General features: G+C 43.7%; 1 protein-coding gene across 1 annotated transcript in view; it reads left to right on the top strand.

The window, feature by feature from the left end:
* The first annotated feature begins 821 nt into the window (after positions 1–821).
* The window catches only part of RNF217 (ring finger protein 217), a 59,767-nt gene continuing 38,105 nt past the window's right edge, over positions 822–22,483 (top strand). Inside the window, exon 1 of the mRNA XM_069010852.1 lies at positions 822–1,744. Coding sequence (XP_068866953.1) covers positions 1,106–1,744 — 639 coding nt within the window. The 5' untranslated portion in view covers positions 822–1,105. The remainder of the gene's footprint in view (positions 1,745–22,483) is intronic.

Raw genomic sequence — 22,483 nt, 5'->3', positions numbered from 1 at the left:
CCTGAGATCATGAGCTCACTGGGGTTGAGGGTACAACATACAGACAGCCATGATGTCCCTGACTGTCATCTCCCCACTTGCAAACCTCCTCACTCTATTTAAGCCCAACACCATGGCCTCTCAAGCAGAGCAACTAATTAACTTCCGAGTAACACAAAGTTCAGGATGGAAACTGCAAAGTCCATGTAAAGGTTCTCAGTTGCTGCAGCATCAGTTCCATGACATCTACCCTATGTAATGATGTAAATGATGATGTCAAGGCCTGGAGGTACCATCTTCAAGCAGAGGCATTGGCATAGTGGCCAACTCTTGGAGCAGAATGTGCACATATCCCCCGAATCCCCTTAATTTTGAGTACTTGAACAAGCAAATACTGTTTAGGACCTATATGGATACTCCTGCTGTTAATAGTTTCAATTATTATTGTGAATGTCACTCTATTGCCTCGATGTTAGTGTGCGGCTCTCACAGTGGCACTGATGATGCTCACTACAATTATTTTTTCTTCGGGGATGATTTTTAATCGGACGCTCACAATTTGCTCAGAGGACATTACTCTGCGGCCGGGCCGCAGGTACAGGCACACGGCGGAGGAAACCTGGGTCCCGGGACAACGCCTCGAGGTCCCGGTGCCGGGTGCTAGGGCGCGGGCAGCCACGCTGTGTTTACGGCTGAATGAGGGGCGCAGCGGAGGAGCTGCGTCAGTGAGGACGGGGGCGGGACGGGGCGGGGAAGGCGGGTGCGCCCGGCGGGGCGGCCGCCGCGGGCGGGGGGCGGTGACGCGCGGGGCGGGCCGGGGCGGCTGCGGGGCGCGGCCGGGCGCGCTGCCCCGCGGCACCAGGGGAGGCTGCCCGCGTCCTCCCCGACATGGGGGTCGGGCTCGGGCCGGTACCCCGCGGGCGGCGCTGACCGGGACGGCACCCGCCGCTGCCGCCGCTCCCTCCCCCGCGCCCGCAACCCCTCGGCGGGGAGGCCGGGCGGCGGCGGCCGGCGCCCGCGGGCGGGCGGGCAGGCGGCGCGGGTTTCGGCGCAGCGGGGCTCGGGACCCGGAAGCAGAAGCGGGGCCGGGAGGCGGCTGGATGGGAAGGAGCGGCGGCGAGTGGCGATGGGGGAGCAGCAGAGCTCGCTGAGCGCCCCGCGGGCGGCCGCCGCTCCACCGAGCCCGGCCGGGGGCCCGCGGGAGCCCGGCCCGGACGAGACGCCTTCGCCGCGAGAGGCGGTCCCGGGCGGCGGGGCGGCTGGGCCGGGGCGAGGCGGGGAGCAGCTGCTGCCGGCCGCCGCCGGCCCCGAGCGGCGAGGGGCCGAAGAGGAGGCGGAGGCGGCGGCCGGGCCGGAACAGCCGCCGGGCTCGGGGGAGCCGGCGGCCCCGGCGGAGGAGGGGCTGGAGGGAGGCAGCGGCCGCCGCCGCCCCCCCCGGCGGCACGTGTACTGCACCGTCTACTGCGTGGAGAATGACCGGCCGCCGGCGGCCGCCGGCTCCCCCCGCGGCGGCCCGGGCGTGGGGCAGCCCCCGGCGCGGCGCGAGGTGGTGTCGGGCGACGACCCGCTGTCGTCGGGCGGCAGCATCGAGGTGGTGGACTTGTACCTGCTGCCCGAGCCCTTCTCCGGGCTGATCGCGGGCGAGTTCGGGCCGCTGCTGGTGCTGAGCTGCCGCGTGTGCCTGGAGGAGAAGCCCATCAAGCCCCTGTCCTGCTGCAAGAAGGCGGTGTGCGAGGAGTGCCTCCGGCGGTACCTCAGCTCCCAGGTACTTCCCAGCGGTCGCTGCCGGGGTGTGCTGGGGGGGCTGTGGCTGCGTGCTCGGGCAGCCCGGCGGGGCTGAGCGCTGCGCCGGGCCCGGCGAGCCGGCCTGGGCCGTGGGGTGCGGAGCGGGAGGGAGCCTTTCCCGTCCCGTGTTGAACGCGGTCGGCCGCCACCTGCGTGCGACCTGCGGATTCAGCGACTTCCCGTTCTTGAAGTGCTGGTCTGCGCGTTCGTACCCAGCTGGTCGGGCTGGTCACTTCTGTGTTTTCAGGCTCTTCCCATCCTTACAAGGATTTTCGCTTTGAAATCTGAAAGTCTTGCTGTTACCTGGCTGGAAGCACCAGCTTTCTTCTAAGAGGAGGCTAAGGAGTGATAAGGAGTGGAGTAGCGTTGGCAGCCGCCTCCTCCGAAGCGGCTCCTGGAGCCGGGGGTTTTGCTCGCCGCCGCTCGGGCTTTGCTGATGTTCGGGCTCTTGGCGCAGCCGCTCGGCCTGGTCCTCGCAGGACACATCGCGTTTGGTGTTATGCCAATTGTGCGAGGTTCAAATAGTGTGTGTGTGACTGCTGGTGAACAATTGCGTTAACAACAGTGAACAATAACTTATTTGGGGGAAAAAATTTGAAAACACGACTTTTTCATCCTGGGCAGGTAGCTGGCAGATAGGGTGCTTACATGTTCATCACTGTTTTGTCAGTCAGAACTGCGGTTTTAAACCAAAATCAGCAGCTTCATAACTAAGCTGTATCTTCACTAATGTTTTCAGTAGCTAGTTTAGCACCACAGAATACATGTGTGTTTCTGCTGTTGATGTAGTTATACCCTAGACACGAAGAACAATGGGAGAAGTATGGTGTGTGGGGGGAAAACCAAAACCAACTAAACCCTTTGCTTACCACCTTTATGCTTTTATTTAGCGAAAGTTTTTAGGCCGTGCTTGGTGGAGATGTTCTAGTTTGGTGGTGGAATGAATTTTACACCTGTTGGGGCTTGGTGCTGTGCTGGGGCAGTTTGTGCTCCTGCTGGGCTGTGCATGTAGGGAAGGAATGGATGGTTGGTTACACCTACCCCTGCACTGTATAAGTAGTTGACAGGCCTCTTCTGGCCAGAGTACATTTCACTGCTTGGAAATTGCACATGCTGGCAGAAGTCATGTACTTGCTCCTCTCTGGGCCCTGGTAGTCTGTGTAGCATTTGCTGGTGCTGGTAGCATTTGTTCTGGCTAACAGTAAACTCACTAGGATTTTTATGATTCAGTTTGGATATGTTTAGGTAACAGTGAAGAGCTTAACTTGGGAACTGATGGGTTGGCTGGTCAGAGTTATGTTTTGTGTGTTTCCTTTAACACTGAAACTCGGGAACACTTAATAAGCCTTTTTGAGTCTTTGTGCACAGAGACCAGAATGATTTGATTTGTAGATAAGTGGTAGACTGGAAATTCTCATTAAGTTTTTCGATTATATTGTCAGTGCATATTTGTGCCACTTTGATATCTGCCACTGAGGTCACATGTCAGAATATTGACTTTCATTGAAGCTGGAAATTGCCAAGTGTTGTGATGTCAGGATGGTCTTCCCTATCTTCTGCAGGTGCCTGTAGTTTACAGTGATGTAATGGAAGTTACATGATCTGGTATTTAAAGCCATGCTGAAGAACTCTTCTGCCTGGTTTAGGCTGGACTCTTAGAGAATGAAGCAGTAGCTTGGTGGCTGGAATAGCTGACTGGCCTAGGAGCCAGGTATATGTGCTATGAAGTGGGTTTAGCATTGTCCAGGTGTTGGATGTGTATGCAGGGATGCTCCCTTCAGGGAAGCCACTACTATTGCTAAGCACCCGCAAAGCTGATCCCAGGAGCTGTTGGAAGGTACCCGTATGGCACATCGCCATATGGGTGCTTACTCCTGTGCATTAAAGGTGGGGCAAGGGATGCTGATCTTGAGGATTGAGATTCACAGAGCACTTCTGTGGACATGTTGTTACAGATGCTTTTATGACCAGGCAGAATTTTAGTTGCTTGATAAATTTGTTAGGGAAAAATGAAACAAAATATTACAAGTAACAGTCCAATGTGTTCTTCCCTTATCTTCCTTTTTGAAAAGGACGAGAAAGTGATATTTCTTCAGGAAGAACAAGAAGTGATCTGTTTTTCCTTTGTGCTGTGAAAGGACCCTGTGAGTCATCCTGGGGAGAGAGAAAGGCTTCTCCATGTCAGTTATATTAGAAGAGTTTCTGGGAAGGATGAATGAAAAGCCAGTATAGGTTAGAAATCGTTACCTTTCGAGACTTTGCACTTTTTGTAGCAAATTAAAAAGAAAATTTATTAGAAAATCAAAAGAAATAAATGCTGAAAAGCTGTTTTGTTTGAAAATTTTAAAAGATTGTACTTTTGGATATGATCAGCCTGATTTAAGAATGTACCTGAAATTGAAAACAAACAAAAAACAACTGAAAAACAAAACCCCAAGCAGCATTGTGCATAGTTTAGATTTGGTTTCCTTGTCAGAGAAATAGTAATCTGTGCACTGGCTGACTCTGTATCTCCGGAGGAGTGGTCTCTTCACGCTGAAAATGTGGAATATGTTGGCAGAAGTATAGCACTTAAAATAATACGTGTTGCCTTTGATGTCTGTGTGTGTTCTCTCACTGAAGAAAGCTGTATTCTTCATGATGGCTTCATTGTGATTCCTGAAATGATGTTTAATGAAGTAGCAAAGGAAAAACTCTGTTAATGCACTCTGCTTTCTTCTATGCAAATATATAAGAGCATCAGAACAACTGCCTTGGAGCCCTTTATAGATCAGAAAATCAACTGAAGTTTTAGGCATTCTTAAAAGGAATGCCAGATGAAAATACTCCAACTGCAGAGGTTGCTCATCATGTTACCAGCATGCTGGAAAATGAGGGTAACATCTGAAGGTCCTTAGAGGTCAAGTCCAGTCTTTCTTGTCACTGGCACCTTGCTGCATAATCCCCTTCAAAGATTTAGTGGCTGGAGCAGAAGCTTAGCAGGCGAGCCTGGAATGCCCAGGCTGATCTGGAGCCTGACTTTGGAAAATTTCGTAACTTTACCTCTGCCTCAGTTTAGCTGTTCTGTCTCACATCCTGATAGTCACAGAGCCCTCGGGGCTCTTCAGGGTCTATGACCAGTTGATCTACCATTCACAAAAAAATTTTGTGGCTATTTGTTTGGACTCAAAGAAATTGATTGATGATGTGGTAATTGATAGGTATGGGTGATGGGTTATCATGGAAGAGGTTGTGGCTTTTGCCCCTCAGGATGTGGTGTGGTGGTTTTCACAGCTCAGGATCTGGTGTGGATCCCGCAGAGCCTGAGTCAGGTCCTAGCAAACTGCCTCCAGGAGACGAGGCAGCCCAGAGCTGTTGTTTGTTATGCTTAATGGATGAGGTTGAAGAGTGTAATTTTCTGAAAGGCCAGTGTTCTCCCTCCATGGACTCTCAGGTATGTGTGGAGTGAGGTTGGGGTCAAAAGTGTGGAAGAGCCATTTCCCATTCAGCTGGGAGCTGTGGGTTTCTGCGCTCTTTCATCCAGCATACAAACTTGGGACAAGGAAGGAACAGCCAGGACACTTAATCTCACAGGTATAATATTACATCCGTATCTCCTTCACCTCCTTCCTTTCCCATCTTTCTCTCCATTAAACATGGCACCAAACTTAGGTTATTTCAGAAACTGTGCATACAGAGGTTTGCTAAAAGAGTGATTCACTTCCTAACCTCTCTGAGCTGCTTGTATATTTAAGTCACAGGGAGCATTTCACTTTTCCTATAAAACGGCTGCAAAAGTTTTATAGAAACCTCGGTGCTTGCTTTTTCTACATGCAAATCGGGAAACTTGATAATCCAGTTTTGATCCTGTGCTCATTAGTGATGCTTTATTTTGTAAATCTTGTAACTCTGTTGAAGAAGTCATTTTTATATTAAAAGACTTCGGGTGAGTTAATTTAAACAGGATACTGTATTCTTCATCAGATTTTATGGTACTTTAATTATAGGAACTGTAATGAGATTAGTAGCCATGAGTAAATCAGAAAGGATTGTTGGGGGTGGGGAGGGACTGCATCTGACGTTTTTTGCATGGTTAGCTTTGGTGGGACAAGAATCCTGCTCTCTTCTGGGCATGAAATGTGGAGTTCATCCTCCCTCTGCTCAGGACCTCTTACCAGTCTTTCTCTGTCTGTGACCAGAGATCTTGTTTTTGACCCCTTTCTTTTCTGTGCATGATTTCTTTCTGAAAGAGCTGGAGAAAAAAAGCTGTTGACTGTTACAGTCAGGATTTTTGTGGGGAATGTGATTATAAAGCTGCATAGCAAAGAGGAAAATTTAGGAGCAATCTGTATCACATAAAGCTAGTACTGGCTTAGAGCTGGAGGGTCTTGACACCTGTGTCTTGTCAGGTGCCTGATGGTATCATATAAATGATACATCTTCAAAGCTGTAGTCTGCTGATGAAAACCAGCCAGCAGAAATGTAGGCACCAAGTGCTGAATCATCTGATGGTTAATGAGCTGCTTTTGCCCTGAGTCAAACCAGAGCTCAGAAGGGCCACTGTCATTCAGTGCAGAAGCAGCTCTGTGTTTGCAAGGGCAATTAATCTAAAACCATGCTCTAACACCAGCTACCGAGTTGCTGGGATGGCTGCAAACTGCCTACCGGGAGGTGATGGCAGGGTGAGCAACCACCCCTCCAGCTGACATTGCAAGAACACAGAAGTTTCCAAAGGAGGAAGAGAGGTGCAGGAGGAGAAAAGAACCTGCTGGTTTACAGGCTTTCTAAACCAAATCAGCAGCCTCAGTCACTGTAAGCTGGCTGTGTTCCTTGAGGAGGAGGAGATGGCAGACAGACTTGGTCCGTCGGATATGAGCAGCCTGTAAGCTGCAGGAGCACCTAAACTTCTCTGTCATATTCAATAAACAGCTTCTGAAAGTCTGTTGTGTTCTCCTGATGTGTTGTATGCAGTGCCAGTGCCAAAATGCTGTTGCATAGCCAGATGTCACAGTTCAGGATGATACCCAAGTACCTCTAAGATTGTAATAGTCTTTCAAGTTGACAAGATACATGGCAGACTTTTAGTCCATCTTGAATGCTTCTTGGTGAATCCAGTGTGTGCCAAAACTTAAGTTTGGAACAGTTTACAAAATCCAGCATTGATGAAAATGCTTTGAAATCAATTTTAAAGAAAACTAGTTTTGAGCAATGTTCTTGAATGATAATACTGCCTAGTTATCCTAGTGTGTGTAGGCCTAGGTGCTCTGTCAGCATGTGAGCACTGCATGTGGTATGTTTGTTCCCTGTGCAGAACTAGCTTTGAGCTTATTCTGCATGGCTAGCTATGACTTCCTCTTGTTTGGATAAGTCTTTGCCAGATGTAGAGTTGGAATTGTGGCTGTCCTTTCTTAGCCATGCTGTTATGAAGTGAAGGGTAAGAGGGTGGCTGTTCTTACAGCTAAGAACACTTTCAGTAAAACTCTGGGAATCCGGTATACTGAGAGTAGAAAAGATGGTGTCACCTTTGAACAGTTGAAGGAAGGGCTTTGCTAATGGAGAAAGGCCCAAGTTCCTGAGGGGAGGAGATTATGAAATTGTTGATGTTGATAGTGAGGGGTGGGGGTAAATGGTGGGTGCTACAGCAATACCATGAGTTCACTGGTGTTTATAGTAAAGTTGATTTTGAAGTGTAAAGTCTTCCTATGAATGGCAAATTGCAGTGGGAGATAGAGAACCGGTTTTGTTTTAGCTGGGGTTGAAACCTAATTTGAAAGTGTGTAATTTCTGTGAAGCAGAAGCCCTCCTTGTCAGCTGTCTCTCACAGCCAGTGTGTTGCACCTCGCTGGTCTGTGGGTGGTGTTGGCATTGGGGACCACAGACAAGCTGAGCCATCAGGAGATCATCTGCTGCATGCCTTCCCTCCCACTGCTCCCACCAGCTGTTCACAGGAGCTACCAGGCACAGGTATGGAATCAGTCCAGGGAATGTAAAATTAAATGAGTTGAAAACTGAGTTGTTGGTGTTTAATTGCCCAAACAAAAGAAATGAAGGAGTTAAATGAGGGTTGGGAAGAACTTCAGCTCACCTCTGCCCCATTCCTGCTTCTCCACCCAGAACAACTGTTCTTCCAACTGCTCTGGGGCCTCTTGGCCCTTCATTCCTCTTTTCTTCTTGTACAAATATCTTGCTTCCTGCTGTCTAAACCAGCCAGGCTCGAGGAAAGTATGTATTTTAAATGGCCAGGATGTCAGTACGTTGTCAAAATGATTAAGGGTTGTAAGGGATGTAATTTCTTTAAAAGAATTCTAACTGGAGGCTTCCCCCTGAAGAAGGGCATTACTTACCCACCCAGATTTATCTATCTTTCTGTATGCTTTATCTGCTTGTGCTTATGTTTCTCTTGCTCTTTTTTTTTTTTTAAGTACTTTCTTGGTGAATTGTATTTTAAAAATAAAAAAGTCATTGTCTACAGGATATTATTAGCCAAATACTTACTACTTTTTCTATACTAGAAAAAGTGACAGATCTGCCTAGTGGTGAAGAGCCTATTTAATTTTTAAGTCAATTTTTAAGTACTGGAAAATTTTTTTGTAAGGCAAAGAAATGAATTTTACTTGGAAGTTAAAAATTAGGATGAAAAACATCAAGACTTTACTAAGAGAGAAAAAAATGTGTGGATTTCAGTGCTGAAGGTCAGAAGTTTAACAGTAGTTTAGGCCAGATTTGGAATTAAATTTGAAATGGCTTAGATTCTACATTTAAGTCCACATTTACCTTAGATGCTACCTCGCTGCTTCAGTTTGAGATTTATGTATATTTTCATTGACAGCCTTATTGGGATGCGCTGTTGCTCTCGTTTACTTTCTTGTGAGAAAGGCTGTGCACTTTCTGGATTAGAATTCCATGAAAAGGTAAAGAAATTTCTGAGTCTATCACATTTCCATTTCCTTACGAGCTTCCTAGTAGACTGTAGAGCACTCATTTTCCCCAATGATGTTTTTATTAAGTACAGCAGAAACTATATAAAGATTTTGTACTGGAAAACAGAAGGGGCAAAGTTTCATTTTTTCAGGCTTAGTCATCCTGATGCCACTGTGTATTGTTTTCTATCACTAATATGATACGAATGGCAGCAAGGGCAAGTACCTTTCTAGTTTACTTTGTTTGGCATCCTGATCCCGTAGGAATGGTTGTGTATCAGCTTGGGCGGTGTAGGACGGGGATCTGAACGACTCTGTCCCTTTAGCTTGTAGGAAAGGGAAGTCCTATCCAAACTGTTTCAGCTGTGACGTGGCTCTGTGGGGGTTGCTCACACAATACAAGGAAGGAAGAAAAGGGAGAAGAAGATTGCTGGGATGGGAAGGGCACAATGGTCGTGTAGGAATTGGTTTGCTCCAGAAGTTGGACTTGCTGAGGGTAAGCGTTTGTAAAACAAAAGGGAATTGTGAAGACTGGTGGCCTCCATGTAGGCTGGATCTTTGGCCTCTATTTAAAGCTGCAGCTGATTACTGGCCAGTTATTCTTGTAAATTGTGGCCAGAAAGCGAGATGGGACTAGCTCTTTTTCTGGTTTCCTATTGGATAGAGGCAGACAGGAAATAAATCTAGCCTTAAAAAGAAAAAAAATAGTAAGGATTCTAAACACACTTTAAAGTACAGAACTTCCAGGAAAATAATGGGTTAGTGCTTTACTGAGCTGCTGGAAGACTTTTATATCCCACTGGCATCAGGGTGGGTGGAGTAGGTAGGTGAAGCATCCCATCTGTGACACGATTACAGAGTGCCTGTGAGAGGTGCCAATTACCTGCAGAAGCAAAAGGAAGTCCTTCATTATAGTCAGTACTATTGCTGCTGTATGGGGGCAAAGAAATGATGGGGAAGGGCTTCTTAACCTTTCAACTATTTTAATGTTGCTCGCTATGAGAGTGTTAACTGGGGAGAGGACACCTTATGCCTTTCCATTCCAGTGCACCTGTGCAGTGTCAGGTAAAATTTGTCTGCTTAGAAGCCTCACAGGAGGAAGCATAGAAATTGCTCAGTGCTTTTTCACATGCATGTGCAGTTCAGTTGTGCAATAGCTTGGAAACTCTGTTTAGTTAACTTTGTGGCATTAGCATGCAGCTTAAAAGTCAGAAAGAATGTGCAACTTCAGAGTTTTTCAGAATGGATGGATCTGCAAAAGAACAAACATGGCCCATAGTATTTAGATGCCTAGTGTTACATACCAACTGCAAAACGTACATGTTAGGGCTCCAGACAGAATTATGGTGATGTTTTATTGTCATGAACGAATTCATATGGAGGTTAGGGCAGAAAATGAGTTGTGAAACATTGGAGTTCAGTCTAAGTGTTGTTGCTGTTAGACACTTACGCATATTGGCATATACAGGTCCACCTAGACCTCAAAGTGGCCAAAGTGAAATACAGTATTAAAATCTGGATATTTCAAAGTATGCATGTATTTAGTAGTGCCCATTTGCCCCACCTAAGGGCAGTGGAAATCAAGCAGACTCAGAAATTTTCACTCATTTGTGTAATGGAAAGTAAATACAGCCTTATTTGTGTTGTATTTCTCAGTAACACTTAAAGAGTAATTTTCAAACTTCTGAAGATGTCCATTCTTTCAAGACATTATTTGGAGTTCTAACTTGATTTTAAATTACTAGCATCTTCCCAGGCAGTAAGATACAAATCTTCCTTGCAGTGAGTTGCAGCTGTTACTGATGGACATCGCTGAGTGCTTTTGTCACAGCAAAGTAGGTATTTCATGTCAAGGCTTGATTTGTTGTTCTTTCAGTGAAAGTAACTCGTGAAATCCTACCTGAATTATCGCAGAGTGTAATGCTTCATGAGAACCTCACCCAGGCCATGACAGGTAGTCAGACAAGGCCAGGCTATCACTTCTGGTAAATTAAGGCTCTAAAATGAGTTCTGGATCTCCTTCTATTTTTTTATCCATGTCAAGAAAAGGTGACTTGTCTAAAGCTGATAGTATACAGTGATTTTAGCTAGCAGTGCTGCTCACCCCAGTCTGCTACTTGTTCCCTACTATTTGTGCATCATTTGATCCATCATCAGAAAAAAAGATCTGGTTTAAAAACTAACCTCTCACAGTCATTTTTTACTTCTTTTATTCTTATCCAGTTTCTAATTGTTATGCACAATATGCAAATGTTTATTTCACCACAAGGTGGTACTGGATAAAGTGCTAAGCCAAGCCATTTATTTTGGCAGCTGTGGCAGCCTATCAGACCAAAACGTTTGAAAATGGCATATTCATGAAGGTGACAGGTGGGGGTTTTCATTGGAGCTTGATGAAATCAGAACTGTAATTAGGTCCTGTTGCTGCATCATTTCCTCTTTCACAATCCAGATGGAAGTCACAGTTTATCCAGCGCCTGAAGGTGCATCTGCACCCACAGCTCTTGGACAGGCAGGGTCCTGGGAGTTACTCCGAGCTGCTCACAGCGCTGAGGTGCCCTGTCAAGCCCAGGCTGGTACCCACTGGTCCTGTCTCTGCCGCATGTGGCATCATTAAATAGGAGCTTTCAACTAGCTGAATTCTAAAGCATCCTCATGTGTTTTGTAACATAGATTACTCCTAAGATAGTCTTACAAATGAAGTTTTTCATGTGAGTATTGTTGCAGGTGAGGAACCTCTCTTTTGATCTTGCTTGTTTCAACAGATTTAGTTTGCTGCAGCCAGGCAATGCCAAGTATGATCATTATTTTCTTGGGAGAAATTTTTTTCTGCACCACAGAGCTCCCAAAGGAAGTTTCTTGTTGTTCCTAATCTGTTTGAATAACAAGTGAAAAGGTGCAGAACTTAAAATTATAGAAGAGTTTTGGGGTTTTATTGTGTGGGTTATGCTGTGTTTTGTTAGGGGTTTTTTTTGGTGGGTGGGTGATAGGCATGTTAGGATTTTTGGTGTTTTGTTTGGATTTTTTCTTCTGCAAAGACACAAAATGCACATCGGTATTGAATATGACATTCAAAAACGTACAACAGAGCAAGGTACAGTACTGTCATGGAAGAGCTGGTATGCATAATTAGATTTTGATAGTGAAGGTTCTTTTGACCTTGGTCATACATTCTCTTGGTATAAGTAAAAACCGAAAAATTTTTATTGAAGAAGACAACCAAAATAATGACTATTCCAGCATATTCTTTGCCACTCTAATTGATTTTTTTATGTTTCCATGGGTGTACTGCTTTTGACCCATAAGAATTTTAAGCCTGTTTTGTAAATTAACCTAGATTTTAAGAAAAGTTCTAGCATGTGCATTGGGCTGTAACTACAGCTTTCACAGGCTAGAAGCATGTTTTCTAGTGAGAAGCTGTGAGATGTTTGGGGAAAGGAGAAGAGAGCAGGAGAAAGGTCCCGTTTCATTGCCTCAGTAATAAACTGTCACCAGATGATAAGTTTTCTGATACTAGCTTATCATTTTGCTTCTCTATCAAGTTTCCATGTAGGAGAATTTTATCTATCCTTAGGGTGAAAAGAAGGAGCAAGGAAGAGGTTTTTGATTATTTTTCAAGTATGAACTCGTCCAACTGTTGGAATGTTAGTAGGAGACAGCAGATCTGGGTGAATGATAGCAGATGATGCAAGCAGCTGATAATGATGAAACCACTCAAAAACCTGAATGCAATTTGAGGCTCTAGTACAGAGAGGAATGAGACACTTGCATCTGGTGAGGCTTTGTTTGGAATCTCGGGTGTAGTTGGCTGATACTGGCCAGATGCCAGACACCCACCAAAGCCTCTCTCTCACTCCCCTCTGCAGCTGAACAGGAGAGAGAAGATAGAACAAGGGGTTTATGGGTTGAGATAAGGACAGAGAGAGATCACTCACTAAATACCATCGTGGGCAAAACAGAATCAGATTAGAGATACTAATTGAATTTATTGCTAACAAAATCAGAGCAGGATAATGAGAAGTAAAATAAACCCTTAAAAACACATCTCCCCAGCCCTCCCCCTCCTTCCCAGCTCCACGTCCTACCCCAGGGCATGGAGACAGGGGAAGGCACTAGGAGACAGGGAAGGGGTTATGGTCAGTTCATCACATCAGGAGTTTCTCCCACTGCTCAGGGAGAAGAGTCCTTCCCCTGCTGCACAGTGGGGTCCGTCCCACAGGAGACAGTTCTCCAGGAACATCTCTCATGTGAGTCCATCTCACGGTCAACAGTCCTCCCCAAACTGCTGCAGCATGGGTCACACTTCCCCAGGGTGCAGTCCCTCAAGGACAGGCTGCTGCAGCATGGGCCCCTCTCTCCACAAGTCTCCCACCGGGTCACAGCCTCTTAGGAGGCTCTCAGGGATCCACCTGCTTCAGCATGGGTCTCCTCCAGGGGCTGCAGGTGGATCTCTGCATCCCTGTGGAACTCCATGGGCTGCAGGGGCATGAGCAGCACAGGCTGCAGAGAAATCCCAGCTCTGGTGCCTGGAGCACCTCCTGCCACTCCTTCTGCACTGACCTTGGTTTGCAGGGCTGTTCCTCTCACATATCCTCACCCTGCTCTTCTCTGGCCGCAACTACCACTGTGCAGTAACTTTTTTTTCTCTTGTTAAATCTGTTATCCCAGAAGTGTTACCATCATTTCTAATTGGCCCAGCCTTGGCCATTGGCACATCCGTCTTTGAAGCCACCAGGGATTGGCTCTGCCAGACTTGGAGGAAGCTTCTGGCAGCTTCTCAGAGAGGCCACCCCTGTAATCCCTCTCCCCCCACTAGTCCCCCAAAACCAGGCCATGCAAACCCATTAAATCAGGTTTAAGAAAAATGGCATGAACCAGAAGGACTGCAAGGAGAAAAGAGCTGTAGCGCAGATGCAGAACTGCTTACTTGAGCGCAAGGAGAACTGGAAGAAGAAGTGACTATTCTGTCTAAATGCAGGAGGGGGTAATTTGGGTAGGCACTTGTAAAGAATTTTTGGCACAACACAGACTCTAAAAATTGAAAGGAATTAAGTTAGGCTAGAAACCAGTATGAGCTTCTGTCATAGGGAGGGATTTGGGAGATTCTTTCCAGTATCTGAAATTGGGAACAAAAGTGCAGTATGAGAGCAGTTCTCAAAGCCAGCACCTTCAGTACTCTCAAAAGAAGGCTTTCCATGTGGCACCAGTGTGTGCTGAATTTGGCCCATCTGGATGGTAAGGCTGCCTGTGTGTCTCAGTGCACTCTGTTGACAAGCTGCAGTTCAATGAGGAAACGGTAGAAGAGTTTTATTGTCTGGCATTACTTTTTTCTTGACCACTGAAAACTGTAAAATACTTTTTAATGCCCAATGTGTACCTGCAAGCAGCACACTTCAAGCAGTGCTCTGTAGCTGGCATTGTTTTGACCGTATGGGAGGTAAAGTCAGGCGTCTCACTCTGGTTTTAGGAGACATAGCTCTCAAATAAATTTTGAAACTGAATTTTTGAGACAGTTTCTGGTTAGACTGATCTGGCTGGATCAGAGCAATTTCCAAGCGATTCCTTCCCTCTGCTAGCAGAGGAGAGACTGCATTGCTGTTACCTGAGTTGACCTAGGCTATAGAGGATGCCTTTGTGAAAAAACTCTCCAAGGGAATTCATGCAGGCTGTTGTATAAAGAAACTTAGGAGAGAGAACATTTAGCGAAGACCAGTGATTGTTTTCGTTTCCACTGATTGCTTTTACGTTAAAACAATGAACAGAACAGATGGTTAAGGTGGAAGAACTATGTAACATTGAAAAACAATCTCTGAAATCATGTGGTTTGGGTGTGGGGTCTGTTTTGAAAAAGATTTTTTTTTTTTGTGAAACTAACTGTTACCACCTGGGCAAATTGGCTGTAAATTTCTGGAAGGAAGTAGCTGGTTGTTGTATGTCCTTGTCTTTCTGTTAGTCTGTAGTTTAGTTGTGTGTCTCAGTTGACAGGCTGCAGCATTGTCATTTTGGATTTATCTCCTGATATCTCATTCTAAGTTTTTTGTTTCCTTCCAGTTTTTAATAGCAATATCTGACAAGTTTTGTAGAAGGATTTTAGCATTCTTAAGAGTACTTAACGTTGGCTGCCAGATAGTGCTTTGGAAGCTCAGGGTGGTTGCAAGGTGGTTTATTGGGGATTATGGTGAAATCCATCCTGGCGCTGTGCCTGGCTTGGTGTACATAGGGAGGGCTTTGCTGATGAGATGCAATAAACGTTGACTTTCTGTACTCAATTTCTGTACGAAATACAAATCTGCAAACTGTCTAGATGAACCTGTTGAAGCTGTTGTGCTCTTCATAGCTGCTTTTTGTAGAAGCTAGATCAACAGGGAAAATCAATAAATCTTGCATAGAGGCAGAGGCTCGGTAGCCATGCACACATGCTGTATGTTTTCAATGTTCTGTATATGTTTGCGCCTTTGAAAACTGCAGCATGAAAGAATTTTTTTTAATTCAGTTCTTGTTAAATTAGATTTATACCAGATTAAAGTGGTCTCCTGTAAGGTTATATCACTTTGTGTCTCTGAGTTCACTAGTGAAGTCTGTCTGGAAAGACAAATTTAATGGAAGCACTGATAGATGCAAATTTTGGTTCTGAAATCAATATGAGGCACAAGTTGAATCACAACAAGCCTACTTCTGGGTTTAAACAAACCTTGCACAAACATGAGAACTGATATATGCTGACACCAATAGTCATTGAAATATTGAAAATATTTCTAAAAGTTGTATGGTTTTAATGGATTTCTTCATATATAAGCCATGGTGGAAAAACTGATGAGAACTGTATCTGGAATATATCAGATAATAGTATGTCTTGTGTCATGGTCTATTGAAACACCTGAAAAATGCAATGCTACTGTCCAAGTAATAAGATGGATTAAATGAAGTAAATGGCTGGCTGATACATATTTTGAGTGGGTTATAAAACCTTTATTTATGGCAGGAAGTTGAGCTTCTTCAGAAGGTATATTGCTTATCTAGTGAGTGCTGTAAAGATCCTGGAGAGTGACCTCTGTTCTCACCAGCTTCCAAACTGTGCTCTCTTTCTTCTTCCCTTTCCTGGCTAAGTTTCCTTTCTGCTGTCAGGAGCTTTTTAAAATGCAGTTTCCTTTTCACGGTGATCCTATTGCGTATGGTGTTTGTAGTGCCACTCAGAAAAGGTTTATAGAATTGAGGCAAACTTGGTCACATTGTAGATTATTCATCAGTGGAATTCAAGTGAAAATTATTCAGTTGTGGACTTCGTGCTTATTTCTGTTGTCTTGAAGTGTTTGTCTTGTTTTTCTTCCTGGCAGTGTTTAATTGGCCAGGAGAGAGACTTCCTTGCAGGAGGATCTTTGTAATTAGATGTCACCTCCTTTTGTTTGATGAAGTGCTTTAGAGCAAGTAGTAGATTTCCCTGAGAGCTGTCCATGCTTTGCACTGCTGGTGTCACTCTGGTTGTTCAGCCAAGGCACTTAAGCCAAGGCCGAACTTCCATGGCACATCATTTACAGCTGGTTTCTCTGCTCCTTGCTAATCTGTACACTGCTAGAGAGGGGACTGACCTATGTTCAAAGCAGTGAATGGTCTTGGGAAGCGTTGTTACTTGTGGCTGGCGGAAGTTCTGGGCTAGCCTATGTTACTCTGGTACTCAACTGTGATTCCAGCACACTGGTTTTGAAGATCGAGCTCGATAGTCGTGTTCTTCTATTATATGGATAGTTTTGGTTGCAAAGTAGAATGGTTGTGAAAATTGGAAGTACAAAAGCATGTAGTAGTTATCTTACTGTTGCACTGGTTTTTACAAAAGATTTTGGAAGACACCCTCCCATCTCCTTGAAGTAGCAGAAGAGATAGATTTTATTCTCCCTTTTCTTACCTGTCAAGCTCTATAAGAAGAAAATGGAATAACCATGAGATTAAGACTTAATTTATCTGCTTTTCCTTTCTTTTTTTCCTCCTCCTCTCTTTCTCTTTGAGCAGAATTTGGTTTGCAGTGGGAGGGCATTGGGAAAAAGATCTAATCTTTCTGAAGCAGTAGAGTTCCTGTGTGTGATGGCACAGGGGACAGGTTTACTCCAACTGCAGCTTTAATGTTTCAGTTAAACCTGTGTACTGTGTTGGATGGATTAAGAGGTGTTTTTATGCCATGTAGGTGTTCAAATGCTTGTGCAGGAAGTGACTGATACAGCTAGGCAGGTAGGGCTGCGCTAATGAGACCAGAAAAAAAAAGGCTTTTTTTAATAACAGAGAAGCTCTCACTACCCAACTTACAGAACACATCACATGGCATTAAGAAATTTAGTGTTGCTTTAGCATACTGTTGCTTTCACCACTTATTCACATTTTAGAAATTGGTTTGTGGGGGTTTAGGCTTTAGAGGAATTTTCTGGATATATCATGTCTTGGGTTGTTCAACAGATAAATTAGTTGTGGTGATGCTACATGATGCAAACCCAAGCAAACAAGAATAGTTCATAGATTTTTGGGGTTTTTTTTAAACTGGAAAAATACAGAATTAGGAGAGCTGATCAGTCATACTTGTCCTATGGTGACCACAGTGAAAAATCCTTGGAATCATGCCTACTTGTAGCTCCAGGTCACACTACTTTAAAAATCAGTTTTGTCCCAACTCTTTGGAAAAAACATGATGCTTTTTGGTATTGTTTCATGTGAAACTAGTTGCAAACTTGTAAAATTCTAAACTTCTTTTTTTTTTCACAAAAACTGTAAATTTGGGGAACTGGTACCTGATTGTTAAAATTTCCTTGAACCGCACTGATTATGGTAACAATATGAATGTGATGATAATTAAGCTCTCATACTGAAGTCAAATTACAGATCATATAATTAAAGTGGAAAAATATACATTTTGCATAGCTTCCTTTCTCCTTTCATGTTCCCTTTTGGATTTGATTGGACTCCTGCTATTAGGTCCTCTCTGCTCTCTTCATTTGCACACCTCAGTAATAATAAAGTTTCTGGAATACAGGCAGAATTGTGATGCTACCATCTTTAGTGGGGACTAAGTAAAAGTCCTAGTCTACTCGTGGACTTTTTTTTGTTGCTTTTTGTTCCATTTTTCTGCTTAGATCTTGAGCAGTTTCTGCAGGTTGGCCTGGTTTTCTTTGCTGTATTGTACTCGAATTTACAGTTTAATGGGTCTTGCTTTCTAATCTCTTAAAAGTACTTCTGTTGTGGGGTAGTCAGTACTGCATGTATGCAGTTTGTCTAGTCTCATGAAGGATGTGAATCTAACATCTTCCATCCTAAGATATTTGTCTGCTGTCATAGCTAAGGAGGAAAATCATGTGAAGTCCCTTGTGAGTTCAGCAAGTGTATTTTTAATATACTAAAATTTTTATTTTTTTTTGCATCACAGGTGCAAATTATTGTCTGCTGTTAGGATTGAAGAATCCTAACCCAGACTTCTAGATTTTCTTGGTTTCTTCCAAACGCAAGTGTTCCATCTTCCTTGAATCTATGGGGGAAATTCCAGTGTATGGTTAATTTGAAGAACTCCGAGAGTAAACTTTGGAGAAACCCACTTACTTGGTTGTTCCTGCAGTTTAAAAAACAAAAGAAAACCCCACCCCAACAAATCACATTTAGATTATTTCACTAAAAATATTTAGTGTTTCAGTGAGGAACTCAGTAATTCAGGATTTCTGTCTTCATGTTTACAAATGCTGTACACAGGAAATGAAGTATTTAACTGCAGTTTTTCATCATATATTATCTGCAGATTTTTTCATTAAGTGGCTTAACTCACTAATTCTTACAACATTGAGGTGTTCCAGTCCTGTGGGACTTAAACTAGGTGCACATTTTGTCCATGTTGGCAATTTTAGACCCCTGTAATATGCTGTGGTGGATTAAATTGCGTGGGACAGGGCACCTTGTTTCTGGATGCTGTGCTGCAGCATGGTCTCTGAAGGCAGCCTGCTTTCCAGGGGACATCCAGTAAGGCTTCTGATGCAGAGATGGAAGGCTGACTGTCCTGCTTGGTGAGGAATAAGGCCAGAGTGGTGTGTGGGAAATCCTGGTGCAGAGAGACCAGAAGAGTTGCAGGCAGCAGAGGCAGCAGGGCAGAGGAGAGGCTGGGTGCTTGCAGGCTGCAGCTGAGGCTGCAGGGCTCTGCTTGCTCCCTTCATGTGCTCTGCCTGGGCTGTGATTTCTCCTGGCACATATCTCCCTAGCAGCTGATCAGCATAAGGTAACTGTCTGCTACTGCTAGTAGTTATTCCCTTTGATCTAGAGTTACCTTTTTTCCCCTCTGTGTGATGGATCGATTTCCACCTTGCTGACAAAAGTGTGTAGAAGCTGATACTCTCCCACAGAAATGTTTTTGAGGAGTAGAGGATTATTACAACTTTCATGAGTCCAGGAGCCATGAGATGAGAGAGAATAATGTAATAGTGAAAGTAGAAGACTGTGTTGTCAGTTTTTCCCCTTCCTGGTACTATTAGGGCCCCCTCCAGGGTGATCCCAGCCAAGTCCTTGGGGACTTCTCACAGATGACCACTTACTGCAGCAACTCGGACTCAGTTTGTTAACTCACCTTTGGTACTCAAAATCACTAAGAGCTGTGCTTTGAGGTAAATTAAGCTGGTATTAGGAAAAAGACATTCTTACTTGCAAGACATTTATATTCTATAATGAGAAATTAATAATTTTCTTTAGAGGTTTGGTGTGCAGAAATGGCTGAAGGGGCACATTAAAAAATGCTTTCATGATCTGTTTTATCATTCTTTCTGTGTAGTCTGTAGTCTGCTAGTCTGTTCTTTCTTACTGATACAGTTTTGCAAATGAGAAATTGAACTGTAATTTTCACTTTAAGCATAACCATTTGTACTTCAGAGACACAAAATGTGCGAGCATATGAACATTAGCACTAGTATGGGGGTTTGTATTTTTTTCCTAATTTTAATAATGTTTATTGCTTTCTTGATTTATATAGTTTGTCAGACTTTCTCTTATATATTAAGTTGTTCATTGTGCATAATTATTCTGCATATGAAAATATGAGATGTAAGTGATCATTTGGGGGAATCATTGGTCAGTTGAGAGACTCAGGCACTTCTATTCCACTTGAACTATATGTGAGTCTTTTCTTCAGTCTTCTATAATTCTTTCCATAATTACATTAAATCATTTTACTAGACAGGTACCTCAGTAGAGGTTGAAAGTAGACTCCAAAGACCTCAGTGTTAAAAATGGCTTTATAATTAGGTTACCCTATGCGTAGGAATACAGCTAATTATTACTTTCACCTTTAATAAAAAAATATTTCATTAAATATAAATTATTTAATAAAATATTCTTAAACTTTCTCTTGATAATGCCTTACCATTGCTTAACAGCAAACTACTTGTGGATTTAAGTATAAACATCCTTTAGCTTTTTCGTATTTGTCATTTTTACCTGAGTGATGCAGTTTTGAAAGGTTATATTTTTACAGACTCTTAGAATGGTTTGGGTTGGAAAAGACATTAAAGATAATCTAGTTCCAGCCTTCCTGCCATAGGCAGGGATGCCACCCTCTGGATCAGGTTGCCTAGGGCCCCATCTAGTCTGACCTTGAACACTTATAGGGATGGGGCATCCACAGCTTCTCTAGCAACTTGTTGCAGTGCCTCACCACACCATTGATATTTTAATATAAATTCTAACAGATTTATTTAGTTACTTTTTTTTTCTTGCTGTTTAAGTGAATTAGCCTGTTCTCAAATGAAGTTTGACCAAAAAAAAATTAGTCTTTTATATGCTCTTTAAGCTGTTTCAACTAGGTCACCTTCAGTTTATGTAGGGAATACATGGAGTGTGTGAGGAAAGAAAGTCAGAGTGGCTTTCATTCAGTTAACCCACTGAATTTCAGATGTGCCATCCTAATGTTAATATTGTAAGTTACTCGGTACTAAAATATACTTACTTGGTACTTACTTGGTAGTAAGCCTCTGTATTTGTAGGAAGTTATGGAGCTGCACAGGCACACAGTGGGACAGCAGGTGTGAACATAAAGGGCATGGGGGAGTGCCAAGGACTAGCTCTGGAGGGATGCTTCTGCCATCCCTCCCTATCCAGTTGTGAATATGGGGGTGAGGAGGTCACTGAACCCAGTCTCTTGCCACGAAGGGAAGTTCTGAGACATGTTTTAACAAGTACTAGAAATCCTAGTGGTTGAGGAAAGTCCATTTTTGGGAACCATCAAGCTGGTTTTCTGTCCTACTGTGTTGCCAGAAGTTCTCAGTTTTTATGATTCTTCTTCTATAGGTTCAAAAACCTATAGTGTATTGGGGTGGGGGAGAAGAGTCAGAAGTAGACACACGTGAGCAGAAATCTAAAATTGCCGAGTTTATTAGGAAGCTAACATGAGTTTATTAGGAAATGAACGCAGCCATGTTTGTTCTCAGGCAGCGATGTTTTGATTCTTAGAAATGTGAATACAACTCAGAACTTAGTTCTGCAGCAGGATGCCACCCATTTTCCTTGTTGCAGGGAGCATTGTGAAAAGTATATAAAACTTATCTTGGTTTTTGAGCATTCTCTCAAAACCACAAAAGTCACAAATACAAATATTCCTGGCTTTCTTTTGCACAGAAGGTCTGTGTGCTTTGGGGCAGCAGTTTCCTGCATAGCAACAACAGCAGCTTTTAGTGGCAGCTCCTGCTACTTGTTCAGGTTAAAAAAAGGCTTTACAAGTAAGTCAGGAAAATTAGGTGGATTCAGAAAATCTTGAAGACTAGACTTTTTTCCGTGTATATGTCAGGCAAGAGGATGTTATTTTCTGGGGCAAAACTGCAGGAGAGAAAAGATGCAAATTATGGGAAAGGCAGGACTTCCTAGGAAAGGCTGATATGGGTGCCTCTTCTTTCTTTTTCCTGAATTTTCTGTTCTTGTCTTCTTCCTCTCCCCAAACAAGCTAACACAGCTGTGACTTCTTTCCCCTTTGTGAGATGAATGACTGCAGCTATGGCTTGTTTTGGTGGAAGATGGTGGTCAATGATTACTTAACCATAGGGAATAATCGCAGTGTGCAGATCTGAAAGAACTGTTGGGTTATTTTTCTGAAGAACAATAGTTCTTATACCATTAAAAATCTGAAACAAAACTAGTATTTCAAGAGGGGCCATATTTGACTAGACAGGTCAGTGTTTGATATCATGTGGGGTGTTTTCATTTCAATGAAAATATTAACAAAATGCTAAATGAAATAATTTCGAAAAGTTTTCTTCTCCTTGCTAACAATCATTCTGTTTATCTGTTTGTCTCTTTGTCACAAAATCTGTTTGGTTTTTGGTCTGTCAGAATCTGGAGTTGAAGAGACATATGTCCTTGTGTACAAACCCTCTTGTGTTCTCTGTTACCATGCTTTGTAACAATTCCTTTCTACTCCTGTGCTGCTTCAGTTCCTACTTGATAGCATCTCTCCCACTGAGGACTTTATACATTCTTTGGAAATAATTAATGAAACTAGGATTTCCCCAGCTGGTATTGAATTCAATTACTACTAGAGTCCATGGCTTCAGAAGTGGAGATGGATATAGCTGACTTGATACCTCCTTTGCCTCACTTCACCTGCCCACCTCCTGGTCCCCAGGCTGCAGTCCTTTCTGGTGGTGGTTTGAAAACTCTGATACCTACTGGTACTGCAAAAACGCTTCTATAAAAATTCAGTGTGACAAACCAGTTTCTGGAGCCCTACAAAAGTTAAATACTGGCAGAAGTGAACTATCTAGGTATCTAACAACCTGTCCATCATTTTTCAAATCCTTGTTGTCAATAATCCTTGATTTTTC

The sequence above is a fragment of the Aphelocoma coerulescens genome, chromosome 3 (assembly GCF_041296385.1).
Source record: "Aphelocoma coerulescens isolate FSJ_1873_10779 chromosome 3, UR_Acoe_1.0, whole genome shotgun sequence".
Classification (NCBI taxonomy): domain Eukaryota; kingdom Metazoa; phylum Chordata; class Aves; order Passeriformes; family Corvidae; genus Aphelocoma; species Aphelocoma coerulescens.
The sequence above is the reverse complement of the archived record's forward strand: the minus strand, read 5'-3'. Positions and strand labels throughout refer to the sequence as shown.